At 47.9% G+C, this 24,737-nt stretch overlaps 1 protein-coding gene across 1 annotated transcript; it reads left to right on the top strand.

The window, feature by feature from the left end:
* Nucleotides 1–13: 13 nt before the first annotated feature.
* Nucleotides 14–24,307, top strand: LOC135394313 (23 kDa integral membrane protein-like). The gene is made up of 7 exons (XM_064625001.1): nucleotides 14–193; nucleotides 922–1,122; nucleotides 2,312–2,392; nucleotides 2,444–2,542; nucleotides 10,448–10,555; nucleotides 11,235–11,318; nucleotides 23,932–24,307. The coding sequence occupies exons 1-7, from the start codon at nucleotides 53–55 to the stop codon at nucleotides 23,998–24,000; spliced, it is 783 nt and encodes a 260-aa protein (XP_064481071.1). The 5' UTR covers nucleotides 14–52; the 3' UTR covers nucleotides 24,001–24,307.
* The last annotated feature ends 430 nt before the right edge of the window (nucleotides 24,308–24,737 follow it).

The raw sequence follows: 24,737 nt of genomic DNA, 5'->3' as shown, positions 1-24,737 counted from the left end.
TCGTCTGATAAAGAAGGACTTTGAATCTAGGCGCGACGTTTCTTTATTTACGATGCTTGCGGCCGTTCGACACGTCCGCAGGGAGTTGTCGGGTGCCGGTGGATCCCATGAGGTGACGGTTGACACCAGGGTCACGGAGATGGGGTACCGGTGGCTACGGTTCACTCTCATCGCCACAAACGTCGTAGTGTGGGTAAGAGATGCCATATCAGTGATGAAGACGACCTATATATATACCGCTATCACGCACACGAGCTCAAGGCGCAAGTATTGTATGAAAAAAATTCAAACGGCGCCGTGGCTTTGTGTTGTTTGCTTACTAATTTTGCGAGTGAGTGACCGACGATTGGTTACAACGCCTTTTGAGATCTGCAGTCGCTATGCGTCTTCAATAATGACGTGCCGGTTTCATTTCAAGGAACGTTGAAAAGGGATTTTATTTTCCTTGTTTCCTACGCGAGAAGGAAATAAATACGTTGAAGCGGAAACGTAAATGTATTCGATACGCTCTTTTCATCATTAATATTGTGAGACTGATTTTGAACAGTGCCTATTATAAACGAACGGAAAGAATGTTACTGATCGTATCGAAAGAGCTTAGAGAAAGATAGTCTGACGATAACCAAGTTGACAACATGTTGGCATCCATTTGTTAGCAATTGGCATTGACCTAACGCTGGCATAAGGAGAAAGTACCTGAAATCCTTTAACTCCCCTATACAGGCTGTCCACTCTTTAGAATACGGTATTCACAGAAATAATCTCCCTGTATAACTCATCAAGAGGTGCCACGTGTCCTTAAGAGTAATTATATTACGTGACAATTACAAATACATGTATACTGTATTGGTCAATAGAGTCTATCCACTAAAAGTAAAAAAAAAAAAGCAGCATGATGTATGCTCCGTTCTCCCTTGACAGTTGCTTGGGTTGTCGCTCCTCGTGGCTGGCTGTCTCCTCATAGTGGACCAAGACGTCAAGGAGGTCACACATAACTTTGACATTTTTGACAACTACCGAGTGGCAGGGGTGTTTACGATCGTCGTTGGCACCTGTCTTTCCTGCGTCGGTTTTCTGGGCTGCTGTGGGGCCCTCTTTCTGAACGGATGCCTCCTGCTCACGGTAAGTCCACATGTTTCAATCAGATCTATTTAGTGATGGGCAAAGCACTTTGCAATTGCAGCTAAAGTATGGTACCTTTGCATGGCATCATTGGTACTTAAGGTACAGTACAAAGTACTGCATTGCAAATGTAAAATATAAATCACTAAATATAAAATATAATCAAAATATAAATCACTGTTGTTTAAAATATAGTTGCCACGTCGATTACTAATTTAGTTTGAATCAGTCCATGCGTCACTGTTTGGTGGTCGCGGAAACTGAGAAAGTAATAATGTCTCAATGTTTTAGAAAAAATTTAGCGAGCACTTTGGCATGTGTTACTCATGAAGCTCCGCTGGCGCACTGCTTACTCGATAACAGTGACTGAACCAGGCAGCGTAAATTGCATTTGCATGTGCACACGCTTACCCTTGTGCCAGTGCAAGGTACTATTATGTCCTGACCTCATCCATATGCACGAGATGCTTTCAGATAAAAAAATATACAAACCAACAGAGTTTACACATATCCGAGCACAGCTCCATTCGGAGAAGCACGTAGACTTCTCTACACTACACTAAGAAAACTTCAAGTGTTGGATGTGGTGGCGAAGATGCCACCAGAAACTCTAAAGACAGAACTTCGTCGGATAACACACTTAGGACCATTCCGAACAATATCATTCTCTTTAATAATTTGTTGAAAACGGGACATTGGCTGGCGCAGAGCGTGTTCTGCGGTGAAGTTCCGATTTGTACCACCACAAAATTAAACTGATCTGCGACAAAAAAAAAACAAATCCCCTGTCAAAGCCTCCGCTGGCGACGCCGTCCTTTGTTAAGACACCGTAGCACTCTAACCGAGGAAGACTTGCCACTGTCTCGGACGATCAATACAAGGTATGTACTTAAGAAGGCTTCATCTGTTAAGCACGACATCGACCGGTTTGTTTTAGTTCGTGGAACACAGACTGACATCGTATATGTCAACAAGCCATCGCCCCACCAACCGCTTCACCCCTGGTCATGATTCTTACTGTGGTTTCTCGTGAGTTGTTGTAAAAGCAGGGGGCTTTTGATAGAATAAACGCTGTGCGCGCGCATCACGTGTTTATCCAATTTACAATACCTTATATAACGAAATGAATTAAAGTTAATAACCAAAGGCAGAATTGCACTTGTTGCATCGGTCTTTCACTTCTCCACAGTACATCATGCTGATGGCCGTATTTCTGGTGCTGGAATTCACCGTCATGGGACTCGTATGGAAACACGCCAACGTTTATGAGGTATACCATCCTCTTCACTTTATTTCCAGTGTGTAACAGAAAGCTTTTCAGCTGGAAGAGAACGTGTCTGAAGCTTTCCGCAAGCTCATCCTCAAGTCTCGCAACGGTATCTTTGCTGTGGAGATGTTTCTCGACCGGGTGCAGCAGGATGTAAGTCCATTCTCACTGCAGCGTTTCAGACGAAATTACGGGGCTGCATATCGCTTGTATTCGTTCGGAGTTATTTTCCTTGGAGGGGCGCCAATCGCACCAATTACTGCTGCAATTAATAATTTCCATATTGTTTGAGTTTAGTTTGCCACATTGTGTTTTTCAATAACAGCGAGATAGTTGGTTGGAGGTATCGGCAAGAAGGCAGCATTACTCTTTTCTTACGTATAGATACACTCGTTTTCTATCGTGTTATCTGCAGGCATGTACAGACTACACGCATGTACGTCTGTACGTGTTGTCTCTTTGGCACTCTGGGCGCCACAGAAGATAGGCACTCTCGTATCCAACACTTTTCCTTCTCCATTTTGTTTCCTTCCTTCTTGGTGGCAGCAGTAAATGTCCCATAAAGAACTGGTTTCTTCATGATGATGACTGCTGCCATGATGACTGGCAGCAAGTGGGTCTGCTTGCCTGGTTTCGTGTGCTACATGTGGTGTGCCGGTTAAAGACCTGCCAAAATTTCGTCGGGCCTTTACGTGAGTTTGATATTCCAAACCGAGTGCGACCTTCGTAGAATATTTATTTGACACCCGCACTGATGGTTATGGACCCCGCAAGGAATGTCGGATCACATGACGCGAGTCGAAAAATTCTTGACGGAAGAAGTTGACAGCACTTATCTGTGCGAGTTCTACAGGGTGTTTCAGTTAAATCCCCGGGACCGTCAGGAATTTTTTTTTTTTTTTCGTGGCTGGTCGCAGTGAAGCGCAAAAGGACGCTCTTCCACTCCCTTATCCACCAACGCATTACGTCGTTTTGCGCTTCGCCGCGACCAGCCCCGACACAAATATGTAAACCGAGACCAATTAATTACTGCAACAATTGACCCGCTTCGGTGGCAGATTTTTCTCTAAAAGTTGTCAACTGAAGGTCTCTAAAGGGGTAGTACCTTTTAATGCCGACGGCGCCCTTCTTTAGAAGTTATGTTTTTCACGAAACTCATTTGACTTTTTCTTTAAATAATGAGCGCCTCCCACTCATTCACACGGTGCGCAGCTTGTAGGTGGTATCGGACAGATACTTGTAAAAAAGAAAGTTCTTCGATTGGTGCACCCGTTCACGAATTATTTAGCCCGGGGATTTAACTGAAACACCCGTTATACAGGGTGTCCCAGAAAACGTGTCATTGAATTATAATAAAAAAACTACGCCACCTAGAATCATGCAGTCAACGGCATTTGTTCTTATTAGGTTTCTGCCACCTCCTGATATGAATGTCATGTATCTTAAGTTTAATTATGTAAATATTTGCGAACTGAACTCTGAAATTTGCCAAGAAAAGGTCACTTTTTTACCCCATCAATATGAAGAGCGTGCCGAATTCACTCAAATTCATGATAATTGACAGTGATATTTACGAGCTATCCCATTGGAAAAAATAGCTGAACATCATGCTTTTCGGAGCAGCGGATCATAACGCGCGATGACTTTTTGAGCGCAATCGCGCTTAGTCCGACGAAAGTAGGTTCCAAAGCCAGCCCAAAGAGTGATAGTAGAAAAAGTAACAGTTCCTAAAATTGGGAGAGGGAAAGCATTATCCCAGCGAAAGTCGGACGCGATAAGCCATGCCTGTGTTATCTCTTTCTGCGATGCCGGGGTGGGCTGGGTTTCCAACCTCCTTTCGTCGGACTGACAAAGGTTGCGCTGAAAAATTCATCGCGTGGTATCCTGAGGGAGCTCCGTAGAGCATGATGTTCCACCAGCTCCGGTGGCGCAGCGGTAACGCGTGCGCTTGGAGACTGGGAGGGCCGCGGTTCGAATCCGCGGGCCGGCTGTGCCGTCTGGGGTTTTTCCTGGGTTTCCCTCAGATGTGTAATAGGCGTATGCCGGCACAGTTCCCCTGAAGTCGGCCCATGGACGCAGCTATCCTCCCCCCGAGCGGATTCCGCTCGGTCTTCCACTTCACCCTTTCCTCTCCTCCTCTCCACCACCTTTCCCTTCCCGAGAAACATGCCGCCTAATCAGGCAGGCAGACCTCTCGGGTTCCTCCCAACGACACTCCTCCTCCTCAGCATGATGTTCGGCTATTTTTTCCGATGGGATAGCTCCGGAATATCCCTGTCAATTATCATTAATTTGAGTAAATTAGACACGCTCTTCACATTGGTGGGGTAAAAAAGTGACCTTTACTTGGCAAATTTCCGACTTAAGCTCGCAAAAATTTACATAATTAAACTTACGTTACACGGCATTCACATCAGGAGGTGGCAAAAACCTAGTAAGAACAAATGCCGTTGACCGCATGACTCTACACTCTTAGAAATGAACTTCACCACATAGCACGGTCCTAGCCAACCATCACCTCAAATGACAACGTTCTCGCCCTAGATTTGTTGAAAACGGGAGGAGGAGCCTATTTTGTTCCATTATGCACGGCACAAAATAGGCTCCTCCTCCCGTTTTGAACAAACCAGGGACGAGAACGTTGTGATTCGGGATGGTGGTTGGCTAGGAGCGTGCTATGTGGTGAAGTTCATTTCTAAGAGTGTAGGTGGTATAGTTTTTTTATTATAATTCAATGACACGTTTTCTGGGACACCCTGTATACAAAGCGAAAATAGCCGAAGACACGTATATTTGGTCGCTGACCTGCTCTGAAAGTCGCTAAATCTGGCGACAAAGTCGCTAGAACAGCAACACTGATAACCACAGACCTAACAAAAACAAAGCGCAAATGACGGCAAAAGTTCCCAGAAGGTAATTGCCGAAAGTCCCACAATCATCCGGCGAGTACGTCGCCAGTTATAATTTTTTATCACTGTAGGTGAAACACCCTGTATATATTGAGTAATACATGTTACCTAGGAAAAAGAGGAAAAACAATTAGAAACGCCTGCAGCCAAGTAGCGCAAACAAAGCTTCATCCATACGCAAATATGGCTGCAGAAATCCGCTGTTTCCAGAACGAATCATAGAGCGCATTAAAGGTTGCGAGACCTCTTCTGTGCGTTCGGAACTTAGCGAACAGATGTTCGTGGCAGAGATGCTGCCATTACCCTCCGAATATCACCATCTTTCCTGATTTTCGTTGTCCGCTAAGTTCATGCGGAAGTGTGCAGAGGAACCCCCACATTGGGGCACCCATGCAAGTGTAGCTTCCCCAACAAGTCGAGTTGAAAAGCTTGGAACTTCAAAAGAACCTCACAGAGCTCAGCCATAAATATTGCCACGAATCATCATCGCGAAACTTCCAGGGCAGGCACTAAACGGTACATCTCATCCCGGCGCATGCTAAAGAAGAAGCAAGAAGCTTCCAGACACGTCGCCTGCTCTCTGGCAAACGCACGTGCTGTTTCTAGACTTTTCGGCGCGACGCTTAAATGCTTGTGCGCTCCAGGCTGGAGCATTCATTCTTTGGACTCAGTTGTGTTCAGAGAGCTATCACTCTTGTGTTTTGCTACCAAGTAGTCTAATAAACCGTTCGCTGTTTATTCGACGACTCGCCGGCCCATTTCGCTTCGTGACATTTCTGGTGGAGGTGCGGGGCACTCCTTGTCCAACGGCCTGGAAGACCAACTGCGACAAAGCAGAAGACAGCTTGGTCTGCCTGCAGAATTCGGTCCATTAGAACCCCCTAAACGCAAGAAGAAGATGACTGCGGAGACCAGTACCCAAGTGGCGCAACCTGTTGCCACGCCCATAGCCCCTGCACGGTCGCCGAAGACATTCAGCGGGGAGTATTACGACGACGTGGACGATTGGGTCGACCACTATGAGCGGATCGCCAAGTTCAACAACTGGAGTGACGACCAAAAGCTCGTGAACGTCTATTTCTCCCTGGAAGGCACCGCGAAAACATGGTTCGAGAACCGGGAGACTTCGCTCACGTCCTGGGACGTCTTCAAAAGCAAACTCCGCGAGGCGTTCGCTTTTCAACAACGAGCTGAACGCGCTGAACATCTGCTCCAGAGACGGATCCAGCTGCCAAACGAAAGCGTTACAGGCTTCGTCGAAGATGTGTTGCGGCTCTTCCGGCGAGCTGACCCCAAAGCATCCGAGGAGAAGAAGGTTCAGCGGCCCATGAGGGGCGTGAAAGAAGAAATTTTTCGCGCCCTGTCCTAGGATCCACCCGCCACGACCGACGCTTTTCTGGACGCAGCCGTCCGCGTTGAGAGGACACTGCTCTCTCGCGCTACCGTCAACGAACGACAGCAGGGCTACGAGGCTTTCTCCACGACGGCTGGCCTCGACGTCGGATCGCTCAGACAGCTGATTCGAGAGGTGGTACGCGAAGAAGTACGAGCTCTCCTCTGTCCTGAGAAGGCTCAAGACCCTTTGTCTTCGATCGGTGCGATCATTAAGGACGAGGTCCAGCAGGCAATCCAGACATCGTCAACCGCCAACCCCGACGCCGAAGTACCGAGACCAGCCTACGCCGCCGCTGTGACACAGGTGCCACCTACTCGTCCGTCGTACTACGGAAACCGTTGGACGCCTCCTCTGCCTGTCCAACCTACTCCGAGCGTCCCGCCACACTCTCAGCCGTTTCGCAAAACGGACGTTTGGCGGACTCCTGACTTCAGACCGCTCTGCTACCACTGCGGAGAGGCCAACAACGTCTATCGCCGATGTCCCTACCGACGACTTGGCCTTCCCGGTTTTTCACCCGACGCCCCCCGCCCCCAGCGCGGTAGTCGCCCCGCCGCAATTGAAGACTATCTACGGCAGCAGAATGCTTCTGCTGGCTCGCGACGCGACCTGTCCCCGAGCGTCCCCCATCGCAGCAGGTCGCGAAGAAGCAGCGACCAGAAGAAGCCCGCCAGCTGGCCAGACTACGGATTGGTCAACAACAACGCGTCGATGAAAGAAGATACAATTTGCGCCGACGAGACGTACGCTACAGTCCAGGCGACTTGGTATGGGTTTGGACGTCGATTCGACGACGAGGCCTGAGCGAGAAGCTACTGAAGCGGTACTTCGGTCCCTACAAAGTACTTCGACGCATTGTAGACCTGGATTACGAAGTGGTACCTGAGGGCAGCGTTCCCTCTCGACGACCCCCGAGGACTGAAATAGTTCACGTCGTTCGACTCAAGCCGTACTACAGCAGGTAGGGCTGAAGACTGGCTGGAAGGAAACAACATGAAAAAAAAGAAAGAAAGAAGAAGAAGGATAAGAAACGGCATCGAGACGATGCCCCGTCTACGGAGGGGGCAATGCCACGAATCATCGTCGCGAAACTTCCAGGGCAGGCACTAAACGGTACATCTCATCCCGGCGCATGCTGAAGAAGAAGCAAGAAGCTTCCAGACACATCGCCTGCTCTCTGGCAAACGCACGTGCTGTTTCTAGACTTTTCGGCGCGACGCTTAAATGCTTGTGCGCTCCAGGCTGGAGCATTCATTCTTTGGACTCAGTTGTGTTCAGAGAGCTATCACTCTTGTGTTTTGCTACCAAGTAGTCTAATAAACCGTTCGCTGTTTATTCGACGACTCGCCGGCCCATTTCGCTTCGTGACAATATGCATTTAAAAGCATCACCATAAGAAAGAGAACGTACTGCTCCCCAATGAAGAGCAGTGTCAGCAAAATGTGCTACAGGAATTCTTCGATTTTCAATGCGCCCTTCTCATGGCGGTAGGTAGGTGAGGGTGTAGCACGATTTCCCCGTCTCATTTCCCCCACGGCGTTTTTCACTTGTCAGTAGCACTCTCCTTTTTGTGCTCCTTCCAACCGTGTGAATCTGAACCGAGGGTGAGATGTTGCAGCACTAATGAGATCTCTCCTCTCCCAGTGATCGTCGAACCTACATGTAAATGTAACAAAAAGTTTTCACGTGCCTTCTTATCAGTATAACGCTTGGAATCTCACCTCTTCTTCAATGCTCGCAACAATGAATCCATCAAGGGCGTGCAGTGCAGCATCTGGGGGAGAGGGCCCCGAGCGAGAGTATCACACATAACCTAGCAACACGCACGCACGCTAGTGCACGTCCCTGGGGTAGAGTCCCTAAATAAGCTTCGCTTCAGAGTATCGACACTGAGGTTCAAGGGAGACCACGAGCGCCATCTTGTTTCCGCACCACATCGGTACCATCACCAGTTGAGGATCAAAAACAGGTAACATAATGCCCGCTGTGGGATAGAGAAGCGTGCGATGATTGTTGTGCTATAATCCATGTATTGTCCACCAGATCGTCCCGAGGATGTCAAGGTTAGTTCAAGGCCGTCAACCTTGATGAGCTGCTTGCAAGATAAAAGAACATTTCACTCGCACGCTCGTGGCTACCGTGGCGCGGAAACAAGATGGCGCATGCTCGCTCTTGGAACTCAGTGTCGATACTCTGAAGCGAAGCTTATTTAGTGACTCTACCCTGGGTAGCCTCCTGTCGAGGTCAAACACGCAAGGAGGAGAACATGACGCGTGCCTACTTCTTTTATGTGCTTTAGTACCTGGAGTGGAGCAACAGAGATTCATTGTGTCTATGTGTTTGTCGTTCGCTTTTTTCGTCATTTTGTAGTCTGATGGTGACAGCCCCACATTCAATGGAGTTGTGAAGTAAATGCAAAGTGGGGAAATGATCGTGAAAATCTACAATTTTGAAATAAAGTAACTACTTACTGAGAAAAGTACCTAGTTGCAGTTACAAGTTACATTTTCAGGACGAGTAGCTAGTTACAGTTACAAGTTAAGTTTTTTTAACTAGTCACTGTAACTAGTTACTTGTAGCTCAGTTACTTCCCAGGTGAAGCCTGCTTTATGTTTTGTCCCGAATTGCTGGGCATAATAAATGTTTCAATTTACTCAAGCAGTACTGATTTCCTTTCTGCCTCATTCTTCACTCACTATGGTGCGGTCACAGCTTACCGTCAACCCCACCCCAAGCCGTACTCGCGGCTTGCCCCCTCCCCCAGGCAAATGGAGGCGCTACACTCTTAGAAATGAACTTCTCCGCATAGCACGCTCCTAGCCAACCATCATCTCGAATGATATCGTTATCTGGCCTGATTTGTTGAAAACGGGAGGCGTACGCCTTTTTTGTCACAATTATGAACAGCATAAGTGTCACAAAAAAGGCGTACGCCTCCCGTTTTCAACAAATGGAGCCAGATAGCGATATCATTGGAGATTATGGTTGGCTAGAGGCGTGCTCTGCGGTGAAACTCATTTTTAAGAGTGTACGCCTCTGCCGAGAAGGTTCACACGGTCCGTTCATGTCGGGTTTGTTAAGCAATAAACGTTTAATCGTACACTTATAGAGACTTCTCGTTCCGTTTAAGAACTTTGTATGCGTGGAGTAGGGGAAAAGAGAATTACATTAAACAAAGTTGAAAATTGCACGCGGTGGTCCTCAATGGCGTGCAACCAGTGAATTATTCAGACCCTCCCAACACCCCCAACTTTTTGGTGACAACCCCCTGTTTTTGTATAACATAGCTGTAATGATGACCCCCCCCCCCCCCCCTTGTCTGGGATTCTGGATAAACTACTGCGTGCAATTAAGTTTGCGTTTGAATGTTCCAAAAAGAAACGAAACGTGCAACGTCATTATTTAAGGTTGAATGTCGAACGAAGTATCTATAATGCCGACACCTCTACCTGGACACCCTCGGGAAACACACCCTACAGCACTTCACCGCATAACACTCTCCTAGTCAGCCGTCATCCCGAATGACATCGCCCTCTCCCGTGTGACACTTGTGTAGCTATGTTAATTGAAAAAGGCGTAAACAGAAAGCGCCTTGCAAAAATCAGGACTGATATAACGGTATCATTCTATCCAATGACCTGCTTCGAGCGTATCATGTGGTCAAGTTCTGTTCCATAAGTGTGCATAACAGCTATCCACGTTGGTATTTCTAGCGCTTATTATACGAGAAAAACTTACACTTGTCTCATGTAGCTCAAGTGTTGCGGTGGGCACGGCCCGGATGATTACATCCTGCTAGAGATGGACCGCTCAGCGGGATGCTTCTACTATACATCGGGCGAAGTCGTCACATACTCACAGGTGCGTACTGTTTACTCAGAGCCCAGAGCTGAACTACCGCGTAAGATTAAAGGACAAATCGAGCCACACGAAAGGCTCCAAGGTCGGTTTATGAACATTCAGGGACAAAATCCCCCCCCCCCCCCGTTTGTGTTACTGCACGCCCAGGGGTAGGGCCGGCGACGGGGAGGCAGAGCCTCTGGGAGGGAGTCTGGGACCGGGATGTAGGATGTGCTGGCCCAGTGCAGGGCTGCTGCTGATGTGTAGACCTCTAAGACGTCGTCGACCACTTTAGTAGACAGTCTGTGCCTCCGGTGTGTATCAATGCTTGGTAATGCGCTTTTGGAGTTGATGTATAGCGGTGGTTCTCAACTGGGGTTCCGCGATCCTTAGGCTACGTGAACACGATACTGTGGAGCTCCGCCACTGATTTATGAACTCACCCCACACCTCCCAAAATGTTTGACACCTGTTTTCCTCGCGCATCCCCTACAGGGGGTCTTTGTTATTTCAGCCTGAGGTACATGTTGAAATACATACGCGTTTAAACCGGAATGTTGAACGGTCGATGGGCGGGCGGCAACATGTTGATCTGTTGGTTGTGACCACTGTGCATCGCATACCCCATTGAGCATGTATTTCCACCCCTGAAAAAAATGTGTGCAAACAGGTAATCGAAATAAAATTTCTTTTTCTTCAGGGCTGTGGCAAGGCGGTGAGCGATTTCCTTATGGGGAAGAGCCTCGCCATTGGACTGGTCTGCCTTTTCATCATACTTATTCAGGTCGAGGGAATCTTTTGCAAATCACTACGTCACTATAGTAAACAGCAATCGAAAAGTTCAAAAGGCCAACCTTCAAAACTCACGACCATATCTTCTCATGGGTTCTTCTCGTGTTTTTCTATTCATTTGGATCGGAAGACCAAACAGTGTATGCAAGTTTATTTGTCATGCCCAAGATTCGCGGACAAAAACTTAAAGCGTGCTTCGCCTGCATTACACCCATAGACGCAATGCATAAGAAACGTAAAATTTCATTTTGGAGGCAACGTTGACACTTTTCATTGGTTGCACACTGGATCCTGTGAGATCATGTAGAAGAAATTATGCCGAAAAAGAATTATCCGTATATCTATACAGGCTTTTGTTCCCCCGGCGTTTGAAATCTTGCACATTGTACTCAATGGGACACAAGTAGAATTCGCGCTTCATCGTGATTTCGCTGTCTTATGCATCAAAAGCTATCCGCTTTAGGTAGTTTTCCACTGCAGTTTCACAATTAGGGGGACCATGTTTGGAACCTAAAGTGAATGTCTTGGTTATGCAGCGAGCAAATTTTGTTCCCGAGAGCATGAAAGTGCGACAAAAATGTGAGACATCACACTTAAAGAAGGCTCAGCCTAACGACCCTTCCGCATGTAGGAAAGCCGACTGTGCATTTGAGCACGTGTAAATGGGAGGAGGAATGAAACTCGAAAGGGAGGGGAATTATCAGAGTTCAGCGCACATTCTCCTGTGATAACCAGCACGCCAAGACGGGTTTGATAACAAATCTACAAAATAAAGGTGTGCTTTAACAGCCAAAGAGACTGCAGAACATTTCTGGTGACTTCTGCTTTAAAAACAGAAAGAACAACGCTGCAGATACTGTGTTCCCCTGAGGTTCGCGTTTTGGGAAATCGAACGCTCTCTTCTTCTTAGTATCGTATCTTCATGCGTACACTTATCTCGGTGACAGCATGCTTAAAGTGTGCATGGCCGAGCCGTTGCGCCTGCGCTGTCCTACAGCGTCATTCACGAACAAAATGTAAATGTCATCTAAGTAAGACATATGCCTCTATGTTCAACTCATTGAAGTGGATCGTATACAACTGGGACCTGGCGCATGTAATCGTGTTGTCTCAATGTTCTCTTGACTTCAAGCCGATCATGGAGACGTACCTGTGCAGAAACTTGACAATACATTGCCAGAAGCGCGTTTTGATCCTTGCTTTAAGCAAATGCTCGCAGATATGCATCGTTCTGTGCAACTGCCTGCTTATTTTAGCGGCATGTTTTGCGCGTGAAATAATGCACCCTGGGCGATTTTTGCAAACATTCGAGGCAACGTTGTACTTCGCCTTCGACAAAGTACTGTCAATAGCCTAAGCTAACGTCACTATACAGGGTGTCCCAGAAAACGTGTCATTGAATTATAATAAAAAAACTACACCACCTAGAGTCATGTGGTCAATGGCATTTGTTCTTAGTGGGTTTTTGCCACCTCCTGATGTGAATGTCGTGTAACGCAAGTTAAATTATGTAAATTTTCGCGAGCTTAAGTCGGAAATTTGCCTAGTAAATGTCACTTTTTTACCCCACCAATGTGAAGAGCGTGTCTAATTTAGTCAAATTAATGATAATTGACAGGGATATGCAGGAGCTATCCCAACGGAAAAAATAGCCGAACATCATGCTGTACGGAGGTCGCACAGAATTATGAATTTTTCAGCGCAATCTTTGTCAGTCCGACGAAAGGAGGTTCGAAACCCAGCCCTCCCCGACATCGCAGAAAGAGATAAAACAGGCACGGCTTATCACGTCCGACTTTCGCTGGGATAATGCTTTCCCTCTCCCAATTTTAGGAACTGTTACTTTTTCTACTATCACTTTGTGGGCTGGCTTCGGAACCTCCTTTCGTCGCACTGAGAGGGATTGCGCTCAAAAAGTCATCGCGCGCTATGGTCGGGTGCTCCGAAAAGCATGGTATTCGGCTATTTTTTCCGATGGGATAGCTCGTGAATATCACCGTGAATTATCATGAATTTGAGTGAATTCGGCACGCTCTTCATATTGGTGGGGTAAAAAAAGTGACCTTTACTTGGCAAATTTCCGAGTTGAGTTCTCAAATATTTACATAATTAAACTTGGAGTATATGATATTCACATTAGGAGGTGGCAAAAACCTAATTAGAACAAATGCTCTTGACCGCATGATTCTAGGTGGCGTAGTTTTTTTATTATAATTCAATGACACGTTTTCTGGGACACCCTGTATATTATTCCCATCACCATGGCAATATCTCATCATCCTTTCTTTTTCTTTTTTTTTTTTAAGTGTACACTCGGGGTGCCGAACTCCTTCGTGTCCGCGGGCCGCATTCAGTCATGGAGGGACTACGTGGGCCGCCTGCTTCTGATACAAATGCTCGAATTCACTCGGGAGATCACAAAGCCTACAGGTCCGTTTCTTTTAGCTTTGAAGGCACCAGGGGTGGGCATAGATACATTTTTTTTGTTTAAATATAAATACAAAATACTTTGTTGAAAGGGGTATTTAAATAATCTTCCTAAATACTTTTCAACATGAGTATTTAATTACAAATTATAAATACAGTATTTAAATACCGTAACTACTACCATAAATACTGTGAGGAAGGTGTCATCAAGAATTACAGAAATAACGATGATCATAAGAACAAATCAGCAAAGAACATAGCATTTATTTGTGAGATTATCATGGCGATTTTAATATTAGAAGTTTCTCGAAGACTGCTTCTTTTAGGCATCTTCTGTTCGGCCGTACAATCAGATTTGCAAAGGAGAATAGCATCTCCACAGGTGCAGATGAACAAATGCTTGTATTAAATTTGACAAAGGTGCTTCGTAGAACAAGATAATGGGGTAGTCGCGACCGTTGTTCCCAACAACAGTGAAAAACTCGCCATCTCAAATTGTTTGTCGCATGCGCATGGTAGCGCAAACCCGGCATAATTGCGCCCCAAACTCGCCCTTCTTCCCGTCAAATGCAGGGCAACTTTAAGATTTGAGTCAGTACATTCTGTATTTAGGAGTATTTATAAATTATTTACAAGAATAAATACCCAAAACTTTATATTTAAATATAATTATAAATAAATTTTTCGAGTCTGCATTTAAATACAAAATATAAATACATGTATTTATATTTTAAATGATATTTTAATTACAATGTATTTAAATACTGCCCATCCCTGGAAAGCACTAATATTACAAATCAAATCGGCCATGCAGGTTTTGCTCAGAAATTTGGTAGGAATGTACTACTAATACTAGTTGAGCAAAAATCTGGCGCAGAGACAGGTTTAGAGGCCGATCAGCCAGGACGTCGAAAGCAACACAGAGGCAAGCAGGAAATGTCGAACTTTCAACTTTTTGTCATATGATTAGAGGTTGAAATCACTTTTCATAAGTTTCTGCGCAACGCGCATCCCGCGTGACATTCCTGTAGCCCTGGAGTCGTCGGAAGATCCAGCTCTTGATGATCCTTTTTCGCTAACAGAGATGATGGCTGCCATCCGAAACTCCCCTGCTCACACTTCTCCTGGACACGACCAAATTACGTACAAGGCGCTTCAGAACTTTCCTCCGATTGCTCATGAGATTCTTTTGTCCACGTACAACGACAGTTGGCAGAGTGGCACTGTCCCAAGCGACTGGAAGCTGGCATTGGTTATGGCTGGCAAGTCGCCACACAATCTGGACGCGTTCCGACCAATAGCCCTTACTAGTTGTGTTTGGAAAACTATGGAACGGATGGTGCACTCACGGCTGAATTGGTATCTCGAGTCTATTCGATTTTTCCCGGAAGTTATCGCTGGTTTTCGTCAAGGTCGGTCTGCGACGGACGACATCATCGACCTAGTGGCGGCGGTGCAACAAGCGAAGTCCGAAGGCAAGCTTACCGCCGCGGTCTTCCTTGACGTGAAGAAAGCTTACGACAGTGTTTTTCACAGCGCTGCTGACGCGTCACTTCAAGAGGCCGGCGTGGGAGGTCGAACGCTCCTCTGGGTTCAGGATTTCCTCACTGACGGACAACTTTTTGTGCGCACTCTTGAGGGTGATAGCGCCGTCTACCCTGTGCAGCGTTGCGTCCCACAAGGGAGCGTTCTGAGTCCACTTTTATTGAACGTCGTCATGGCTTTACTCCCAGCACAGCTACCTAGCCATACCCGTATCACCCTCTACACAGACGATATTATAGTTTGCAGCAAGCTCTGGACACCACGGTCTCCTATCTCGCGGAACGTGGTGTCTCCATTTCGCCAAGTAAGATAACAGCGATGGCGTTTACGCGCCGCTCTTTCCACAGGTACCCAATATTTGTGGAGGGCTCTGCTCTGCAGTTTTGTCCAACACGTCCGCTATCTTTGCGTGATAATTGACCGCGGGCTCACGTGGGCACGGCAAATTCGCGCAATTGGTCAACCACAAACAAGTTTGTCAATGTCATTCGACATCTATGTGGATCATCCTGGGGCCCATCCAGTGCTGACCTCCGCCAGGTCCACTCTTCGTTGGTCCTCGGCACCTGAAGATACAGTCTACCAGTGTTGCACGAGCTCAGTGTTTCTGGTGACAGGACATTACTCCTAAAGCCTAAAACAACAGAGACCTCTGTTTTGGCAGAGGCGCGAGAACCTCTAGCCCACATTCTGCGCCACAACGAAACTCTTGGTGTTTACGCCCGATTCGTCAGCCGACATATCCATCATTACCTGTGAGATATCTGTGTAACTTCCCCGTCGTCCGCATTCTGTCGTGCTCTGCTTCGTCTTAACAGCTACATCCCTCACAGTGCCACCTCTGCTGCATACGCACCACCGACGTGGACGCTGAATCAGCCCATCGTATATGAGTCTGTGCCTGGCATTGATAACAAAAACAGCATACCACCTGTCGCTGCATGTCAACTTACCCTGGACCACATTCATGCCTTCCATAGCCATCGAACGGAGGTGTACACTGACGGGTCAGTGCGGCAAGGTTCGTCGATGGCGGCGTATTATGTCCCTAGCGACGACTTCGAGCATGCGTGTCTGCTTCCCTAAGAAACGTCATCTGAAGAAGCTGAGCTGTATGCTATCTTGCTGCCTTGAAGCACATGTCTGCTTCTCCCCCTGGACGGTATTCACTGACAGCAAAGCGGCCCTAGCTATCCTGACACCTTTCTCTGTTAAGATAGTCTGCGACGTGCATACCCTGACCCTCGTAATCTATAATGAGCTCCTGTCCTCGGGCAACACTGTGTGGTTTCAATGGGTTCCGAGCCGTGTCGGCATTTCTGGCAATACTCGCGCTGACGCCGTGGCGAAGCGTGCCCATGCGTTAGAGCCGGTTGGTGGAATACGCATCTCGACATCCGCCTGCCAACTGCAGCGACGCCGCTACCTTATTGTCAATACCAAGCTGTTTGCCAAGGACGCTGCCAGGACCAACCCATTCTTGAGGTCCATTGACCCAACGATGGACTACACTATCTGCGACCGTGTCTCAAGGAGGGAAGAAGCTGTCATTAATCGGCTCCGCCTCAACGTCGCTCGCACTCCGTCACTGCTGTTGAAAATGGACCAGAAAGCCACACCCTTATGTTCTACCTGCAACGTTGAGGCAGATATTCGTCACCTTCTGCTCGACTGCCGCCTTTCCAAGTTCTTCCGCGACAACCTCAAGTCTCGCCTGACCAGCCTCGGGTACTCCATCTCTCTCGCAACACTACTTGGCACACGGAGCAGTGGCGTAACCGCGGCACTTCTCCACTACCTGAGTGATACCGGTCTCCTCAGCAGCCTGTGACATCGTGTGTGGGACGGCGGAAGATCTCTGACCCCCCACCGCCTTACTTTTAACTACCGCAGGGCTAACGCACTAACGAATCATTTAATAAGGAATAGCAAGGCGTCCATTCTGGCTGACATTTCGGGAGAAAATAAATAGATCCCCCCCCAGAACGAAGAACAACAACAGCAACTTTATTTCGAGATAATGGATGAGGAGTTTTGTAGCGACACACAGCAGAAGATGAAGTGGATGCGCCACCAGCAGCACATCGCAAAGCGCGAGTTTTAAAATTCTTCGACGGTTTTGGCCGCCATGAGGCTACCCAGTCTGGCTCTGACGGCCACACAATAAACAGCCTTCTCCGCTACCGTTTTGGGATTATTCACTTGGGTTTCCCACAGTTTCATCGCCAGGGGCGATACTCTACCCCATTGCTGGTGGCGATGCGGGGAATGAAATAATGCGCCCCTTCACAATATGGATCGAAGTCCGATGGTATCCAGAAAGGTGACGAGACCTTTGAGAGCAGAGCGTTGGTGCGTTGGATGTGGCCAGGGAACAAGCAGTTTTGTGAGAGAGGGGGTGGGAGTCTAGCTCGTTGAGGGATCCGGAGAGTACGGTTCGGGAAGGTTGATAGTCTGGCCAATGGAGAAGAATGTGCTATAGATCGAATATAGATCGAATGTGCTATAGAATATGCTATAGATAGCATTAGTTTATTGAACGCGCCTCGATATGGCTTTTACAGCGCAGTGGCGTTGCCGCTTGAGGCAAGTTGACTCTCCCCAATGCAGTTACTGCGGTGCTGTAGAAGATCTTTATTTATTTTTTTTTTTATAAATAAAAAAATAAAGATCTTCTACAGCACCGCAGTAACTGCATTGGGGAGAGTCAACTTGCCTCAAGCGGCAACGCCACTGCGCTGTAAAAGCCATATCGAGGCGCGTTCAATGAACTAATGCGGCATCTTGACGAGAGGTATGTCGAGGCATGCGGAAAGCGAGCGCTGGATCAACTCTGCTCAGCATGGCTGGGGGAAGAATGTCAGCAGTCCTTTGGCGAGAAGCCAGAGGAATCACGAGGCGTCGAAGGACTGAAGGATGATCTCCTCTCGGCAGCGCAATACGCGTCCGTCTCTGAGACTGAGAGCTGCTTCTGCGGCGCTGTCGGCCTGTTCGTTACCTTCGACACCGCAATGGGTTGGAACCCATTGGAGAACCAGCCTGTGGCCTGCTTCGTAGACAAGGTTGTAAGCCATCAACACATCCAACACCAACGGTGCGGATGAGCCTCGAATGCCAGAAGTTTCAATTGCTTGCAGCGCAGATGTAGAGTCAGTGAACACGACCCATTCCCGCGGGGTAAAATCAACGATGTGTTGCAGAAAGAAAAGTATGGCATAGAGTTCCGCAGCTGTGGATGAGGTTTGGTGCGAAAGGCGACGTTCTTCCACTACGCCTTCGGCCGGGATGACGAATGCCGAGGCGGACTTGACATTTCGAGATCAGTATATGCTGCGGCAGAGGTAGAAAACTTCGCGTCTAACAGAGCATAAAAATGGGCTCGAAGGACTTAAGGGGGAACCTGATCTCTTCGTTCCTCGAGGGGGTCCGGAAGACGTACGAAGGTGGGTGGCAGAGGCAGAGACCAGGGGGAGTCCGACGGTGTGGCGTCCTTAGATATGAAGCCAGTGAGAGCCTGCGTGTCCTCTGCGCTACGTGATGGAAAGCACTTTCAGGACGGTATCGAATTTTCCTGAGGAATGGGTGACGGGGAATGTGCGCACGCAAACGTAGGAAGTGTCGAGCCGTTTCAAGCTCACGGAGAACCTCCACTGGGAGCTCACCAGCTTCAGCCAGCACTTGCCGTGTCTCAGCCATTCTTGGAGCGCCAAAGCAGCGACGAAGGCTTCGGGCAAACAGTGTCCGAAGGGTATTTAATGACGTTGTGGAAATCCTGTGCAAGATTGGAAGGCTGTAAAGCACAGTCGCCCTCACCAAAGCCGCGTGAACGGCTAGAAGGGAGCGCTGATCACAGCCCCATACTAAGCCAGAAAGATGCTGAACTGCAGAAAGCCATCGCTGCATTTTGGTTTCAATGTGCTTAATGGCGAGCCCAGCGCAGGTCAGGGGTCCATGACCACACCAAGGAAGCGACGGGAACGTACAGGCTCGATCTTTTTTGCACCAACCCTAAGAGGGAAATTTCCCATAGCCTTGCGGGTGAAAGGGAGCTCGACGCACTTTTCGAACGAAAGTCCCAAGTCGCGTGAGGCGCAGATGGACATTATTTAATGCGGGCTGCAAACGGCGCTGAATGGCTGGTCGTGACTTGCCTACCGTCCAAAGGGCAACGTTATCGGCATACACAGAGGATGCTACTTTGCGAGGAATTATCGACTTTAGGCATGCCATTACAACATTGAAGAGTGTAGAACTCAGAATGCTTCCTTGGGGTACGCCTTGGTGAACGGGATGCGTAGGGCTTTCGCCGTGGGATGTGCGCACAGCGACAGTCCGCTTCGTAAGGAAATCGTGAAGTCAGCTGAAGAGTCGACCAGGTACTCCAAAGAAAGCGCAAGGCGTGCAGCACACAAATGTGCGAGACGGTATCATAGGCGCGCTTGATCTCGAGGAAAACTGATACAACGATCCGCCGATGTGCACGAGCATGTTGGACTGTAGAAACAAGGTCAAGAACTGGAGCCATGGAGCTTTGGTGGCGACCAAAGCCTGCCATTTCGTGAGGGAACGCACCTAGCTTTTCGAGCCACCACTCGAGACGATGCAAAACCATTCTCTCAATCAGTTTCCCTCTCTCTCTCCATCAGTTGTCAGGCTCACAGGGCGAAAAGAGGACAGGGCATTTGGTGGTTTGCCTGGTTTCAGGACGGGAACGACTAACGACGACTAACGGGAACGACTAACGACGGGGAACGACTAACGACGGGGAACGACTAACGATTTCTTCCAGGTAGATGGTAGGGATCCCTGTTGCCAAGACGTGTTATAAACATGAAGGAGAGCTTGGAATGACCGGCCGTCTAGGTTTCGCAGTGCGGCATAAGTGATATGTTATCTGGTACCGGGGATGAGCCCACATTCACAAGTTTCAAAGCCGTCTTTAGCTCGATTAGAGTGAAGTCGCGGTCCATACCCTCGGGTGGATGGGGCCAGTCTTGGTGAATTTCGGCCGTCAAGCTCTGGACAAAACTGCTGTGTACCGGAGTCATCCAGGCCGCCGCCGGTGTCCTTAGGGCGACGGAGAAATCTGTCGCTAGCGAACGAGAAGCAGAGCAGAAGGAAAAAACCGTTTGATTGTGTATCGTTTTTGTGTGTTTGGATCGTTTTGATCAGGCAAACGGAAAGATTCCCTGACATCGAATTTGTGAGATTCGACCCCTCACAATGCCTGTGTACAAATAAACGACGCTAGCATGAACCGGTACACCGTAGCAGATCAGCGCTGTTTTCAGAAACGAACCGAACAAACGGCTCGCCTAAGGTGAAGTAATTGCGTGCTTCCAATGACTCGTACGCTTGTATAATATCAGCAGTGAACTGGCTCGGCGAAAATATTAGATAAACTACAATACGATTGTGATCGGCGGCATATTTTGTGGCTGCTGTAAAGCCGTTGCTACCGGCTTTTGTTGGCAGATCAGTCGTACCCAGGTCCCCTCCGTGGGTCTTTTCGATACCTACAATCTCTACTACCATTCCTGGGTTCAAGAGCAAGAGGAATCACGTTGCAGCACCCGTGTTGAAACAACTTGCGTTAGACATGATGCAGTGCCGTTACCCTTCGCACACTGCAGTATTCACAGATGGGCCGACCAACTTACACGGCTCCTCTGCTGCCTTTACAATTCCGACTATGTCGTCGTGCCACGCATACCGTCTCTCGCACCGTACCTCATCCACGTCTGCAGAGTTGCATGCCATTTTGTTCTTCCTCAAACACATTCCATCCGCCGTAATCAGCAGCTGGGTGATATACTGCGACTCCAAGGCAGCTCTCCAGTGTATAGCGAACATGGGTATTCGTGGATCACTTGCGCCACTGGTTGTGGAAATACTGGAGGAACTAAGCCGTCTTGAGATCAGCGGGCACTCTATATACTTCCAGTGGGTTCCTGCACACTGCGGCATCCGCGGCAATGAAGAGGCTGACGAGGCTGCAGCAGCTGCGTATCATTCCCGATCAATCGTGCGGATTACCCTCCCCAAAGGCGGCAGGCGAACCTTCCTAAATGATGTGGTGAGGCCTCTCGCACATGCCCAATTGTCTCGTGACGTTTCATCAAGAGTTCTGATGTGTGAAGTTGACCCTGACTTTGGCTTCACCATGCCTTCTCGTGTGCCTCGCCATTCTGCGTCGCTGATGCACAGGCTTCGTCTCGGGGTTGCATTCACCCCCCATTTCAAGCATCTGATCGGCCGCTCCGACTCTATGCTCTGCTCTCGCTGTGCTGTTTCGGCGGATACCAAGCATGTGCTCCTCGACTGCCATCTTTCCACCTCCCAAAGAGCAGCTCTGCAGTGTCGCCTGCAATCGATCACGGCCGCACAATACAGATTGGCAACCATCCTCGGCCCTTGGTCTAACCAGATCGTCCATCGCCAAGCTCTTGAGTACTTCAAGATTTTTCTCCGGGACACTGGTCTCCTCTCTACCCTATATGATGTGCCTGCGGACCTGTGTGCTGCGTGTGTGTTTTTGTGTGCTGAGGTTTTGCCTACCGTTCTGATGTCTTACTGACTGCACTGACTATCGACCCCTATTTAGCATCGTTCATCACCCATCATCAGGACACATCTCATCCTGCCCATTGTGCCTTGGGGTAGTGGGCCGCACCTTATGTGGCGAATTTCCCCATTCATTACCATTAATTTATTTGTTGTTGTTGTTGTGGCTGGGATGTCCAGTTGTCGACGTGTAGCGCAAAGAGATCGTCATGTTGTATACCGTTCATAAACAACTTGGTCGTGTAGCGACACCTGTCTGATTCCTTCATAGCTGAAAATTATTCGGGTATTGTGGAAAGAGACATTCGAGAGCGGTGTAGCAGTGCAACACTGCCGATGTCTCACTTGCAGAGAGCATTCGCACGGCTGCGCTCAGTGTGTTTTGCCCACACCAACTCCGCGCATGCGCAGATGGCGCCTCTTGTTCGTAAACAGTAAAGTGGTCTATTAATTTTGGACGGACGAAGACATCACTTCTTTCCGTGCGCGTTTGTACTGCTGTCGGCCGGTATTTCGAAACTTCAGGCGCGCTTTTTTTAAAACCGGGGGAAAAAAAAGAACTGAGAGGAGGTACATAATCACGGATAAGGGAATCGAAGACCCCCTTCCCGCTCTCCGCCATTGACAGTTTTGCTATAGTCCCTGCAGTTAAAAGGGTCACCAATTAATTTCAATTAATTAATTAACGAGGAAACAAAAAGTAGACTATCTCTGGGCCAATACTAACATTATACGCACTAAGCCTCGTTAAAGTGCAATGCACCATTTTTATAAGAAAAAAGTTTGACGCCCTGCAATAATAGTGAAAACAAAGTGTCGGAGCTATGATAGCATTGAGAATGCCATTTGTACACCAGCGATACTCGTCTAAAAAGAAGTCTGGCATTTGAAAGCGATGAAACAGTTTGAAGAATCCTTATCAAGCTCGTCACCCAGTGCCCGTTATCACCAATCATCATCATCATCATCGTCGTCGTCGTCGTCGTCGTCGTCGTCATCGTCATGGCATGGCGTCAAATGGCTTTGAGAATGCCATTTGTACACCAGCGATACTCGTCTAAAAAGAAGTGTGGCATTTGAAAGCGATGAAACAGTTTGAAGAATCCTTATCAAGCTCGTCACCCAGTGCTCGTTATCACCAATCATCATCATCATCGTCGTCGTTGCCATTATTATCATCATCATCATCATCCCTTCCCCCCTTATTTCCATTTATGCGTAGCATAACTGGCGGAGGGCGGCCAAAAAGCAGCTTATGCTGCTTGACTAGGGCAACACCACCCTTACATTTGGAGTCTGCGGCAGCACACGATAACAAAACCATTATACACGAACAGTAAAAAAACATGCAGGTGTACACAAGCACATAAAACATACAAAGGTATCAAGGCCAATAAACTCAACATCACTCAATGTAATGTAATCGAAAGGAAGTGACCCGCGATAAGCGTTCGCTCTCTCCTGTCCTCCCCCTTCTTTTGGGTTTTCATGCCTCCTCTCACGTATACACGTGTACAAACGCAAAGTTGTCTTACTTACACAACACGTGCTGTTAGGCTAAGCGCACTTTAGGGAGACATGTCCGCGACCTTGGGCATGAACCTCTTCCGCACAGACATGGTGGATTGGATATAGGAGTTAAAAATAATATGAAGATTGTGGCTCCACAAGTATGGAGTCCACTACTCGAGTACCACTAATTAATGACTAATCGCACAGACTACCCTGGGGTTGATGGGATTAATGATGATGTGATGGATGCATAAAGAATGAACCAGTGAACATGATTACGATTAAAGTAGTTCGTGGGTGTACAAGATTTCCATGGGTATGTATAACCTGCCTTTAGGTCACCTGCATGCAATTCTGTGAACGAAACAATGTTTCATTACCAGCCATGTCTTCAGTACCAAAGCGTTACAGGATCGCTTAGGGCATATCTCTGATGAATGTTTAAATGCGTAGGGAGAGCAACAACGTAGCAGTTTCCCATACAGCAACCGATTTCCCAGAATGAGCCGTTTGTAAAATATGCGTAGTCACTGAAGTATGTTCTACTTTGCTTGCAGCTTTTCGCAGTGGGATGTGCAGTGTACTTATACTTGGACCAGAGGAATAAGAAGCCCACTCCCGTTTAATGCCATGACTAGAGGTGTGTGCGGGTGCGGTTATATCTCCGGATCTGCGAGAATATCTGCATGACATCCTGGTTTGTGGATAGAAATATACTGTTTTGAAATCCGAGTGGATATCTGCGGATCTTATATATGCGCGGATAGCGTGAGGATGTGGATGTCAACGCTGTATCTGCGTCCGAATCTACCCATGACTCTTCATTTTCTCTCTACATGGTCTACATGAACCAGTAAAGGTCTCTACGGGACAACTCTCCAGTTATGTGACACAGTGTACACAGTTTGTAATAAACTTCGTGACGAAGAAGTCTGTTACGTGAGCTGCGTCATTATAAGAGGATTTCGCTGCAAGAAGGATGTGCGGTTATCACTTGAGGACTCCCTGGAATGTCCCTGAAACGTCCACCGGACCAGAATGAAGTAGCAGACCACAAAGATGCGCCAGTAACGAACACAGCGAAAACTGACTAGGGTAGGGCTGTTGGCTGGGATCGTTGACCCTTACACAAGCTTATGAGTGCAGGAGTCCTGACAGAAAAGAGCGAAGAATCGTTTCGTACTGAAGGTACTGGAACTAGAGGCAACCCGAGTGAAAAACGTAGTCTTAGTGCTAGGATTAGAGGCCCAAGAATAAACCCAAACGACGCTGCAGCGAATCTACTAGAGTTTCAAGTACAAAACGTGCTTATTACATGCTATTTATGATGCAATAAATCAATTCTAGCTTGTATTACTCCAAC

The sequence above is a fragment of the Ornithodoros turicata genome, chromosome 5 (genome assembly GCF_037126465.1).
Source record: "Ornithodoros turicata isolate Travis chromosome 5, ASM3712646v1, whole genome shotgun sequence".
NCBI classification, from domain to species: Eukaryota; Metazoa; Arthropoda; class Arachnida; order Ixodida; family Argasidae; genus Ornithodoros; species Ornithodoros turicata.
This window is presented reverse-complemented; position numbering and strand designations above follow the sequence as displayed.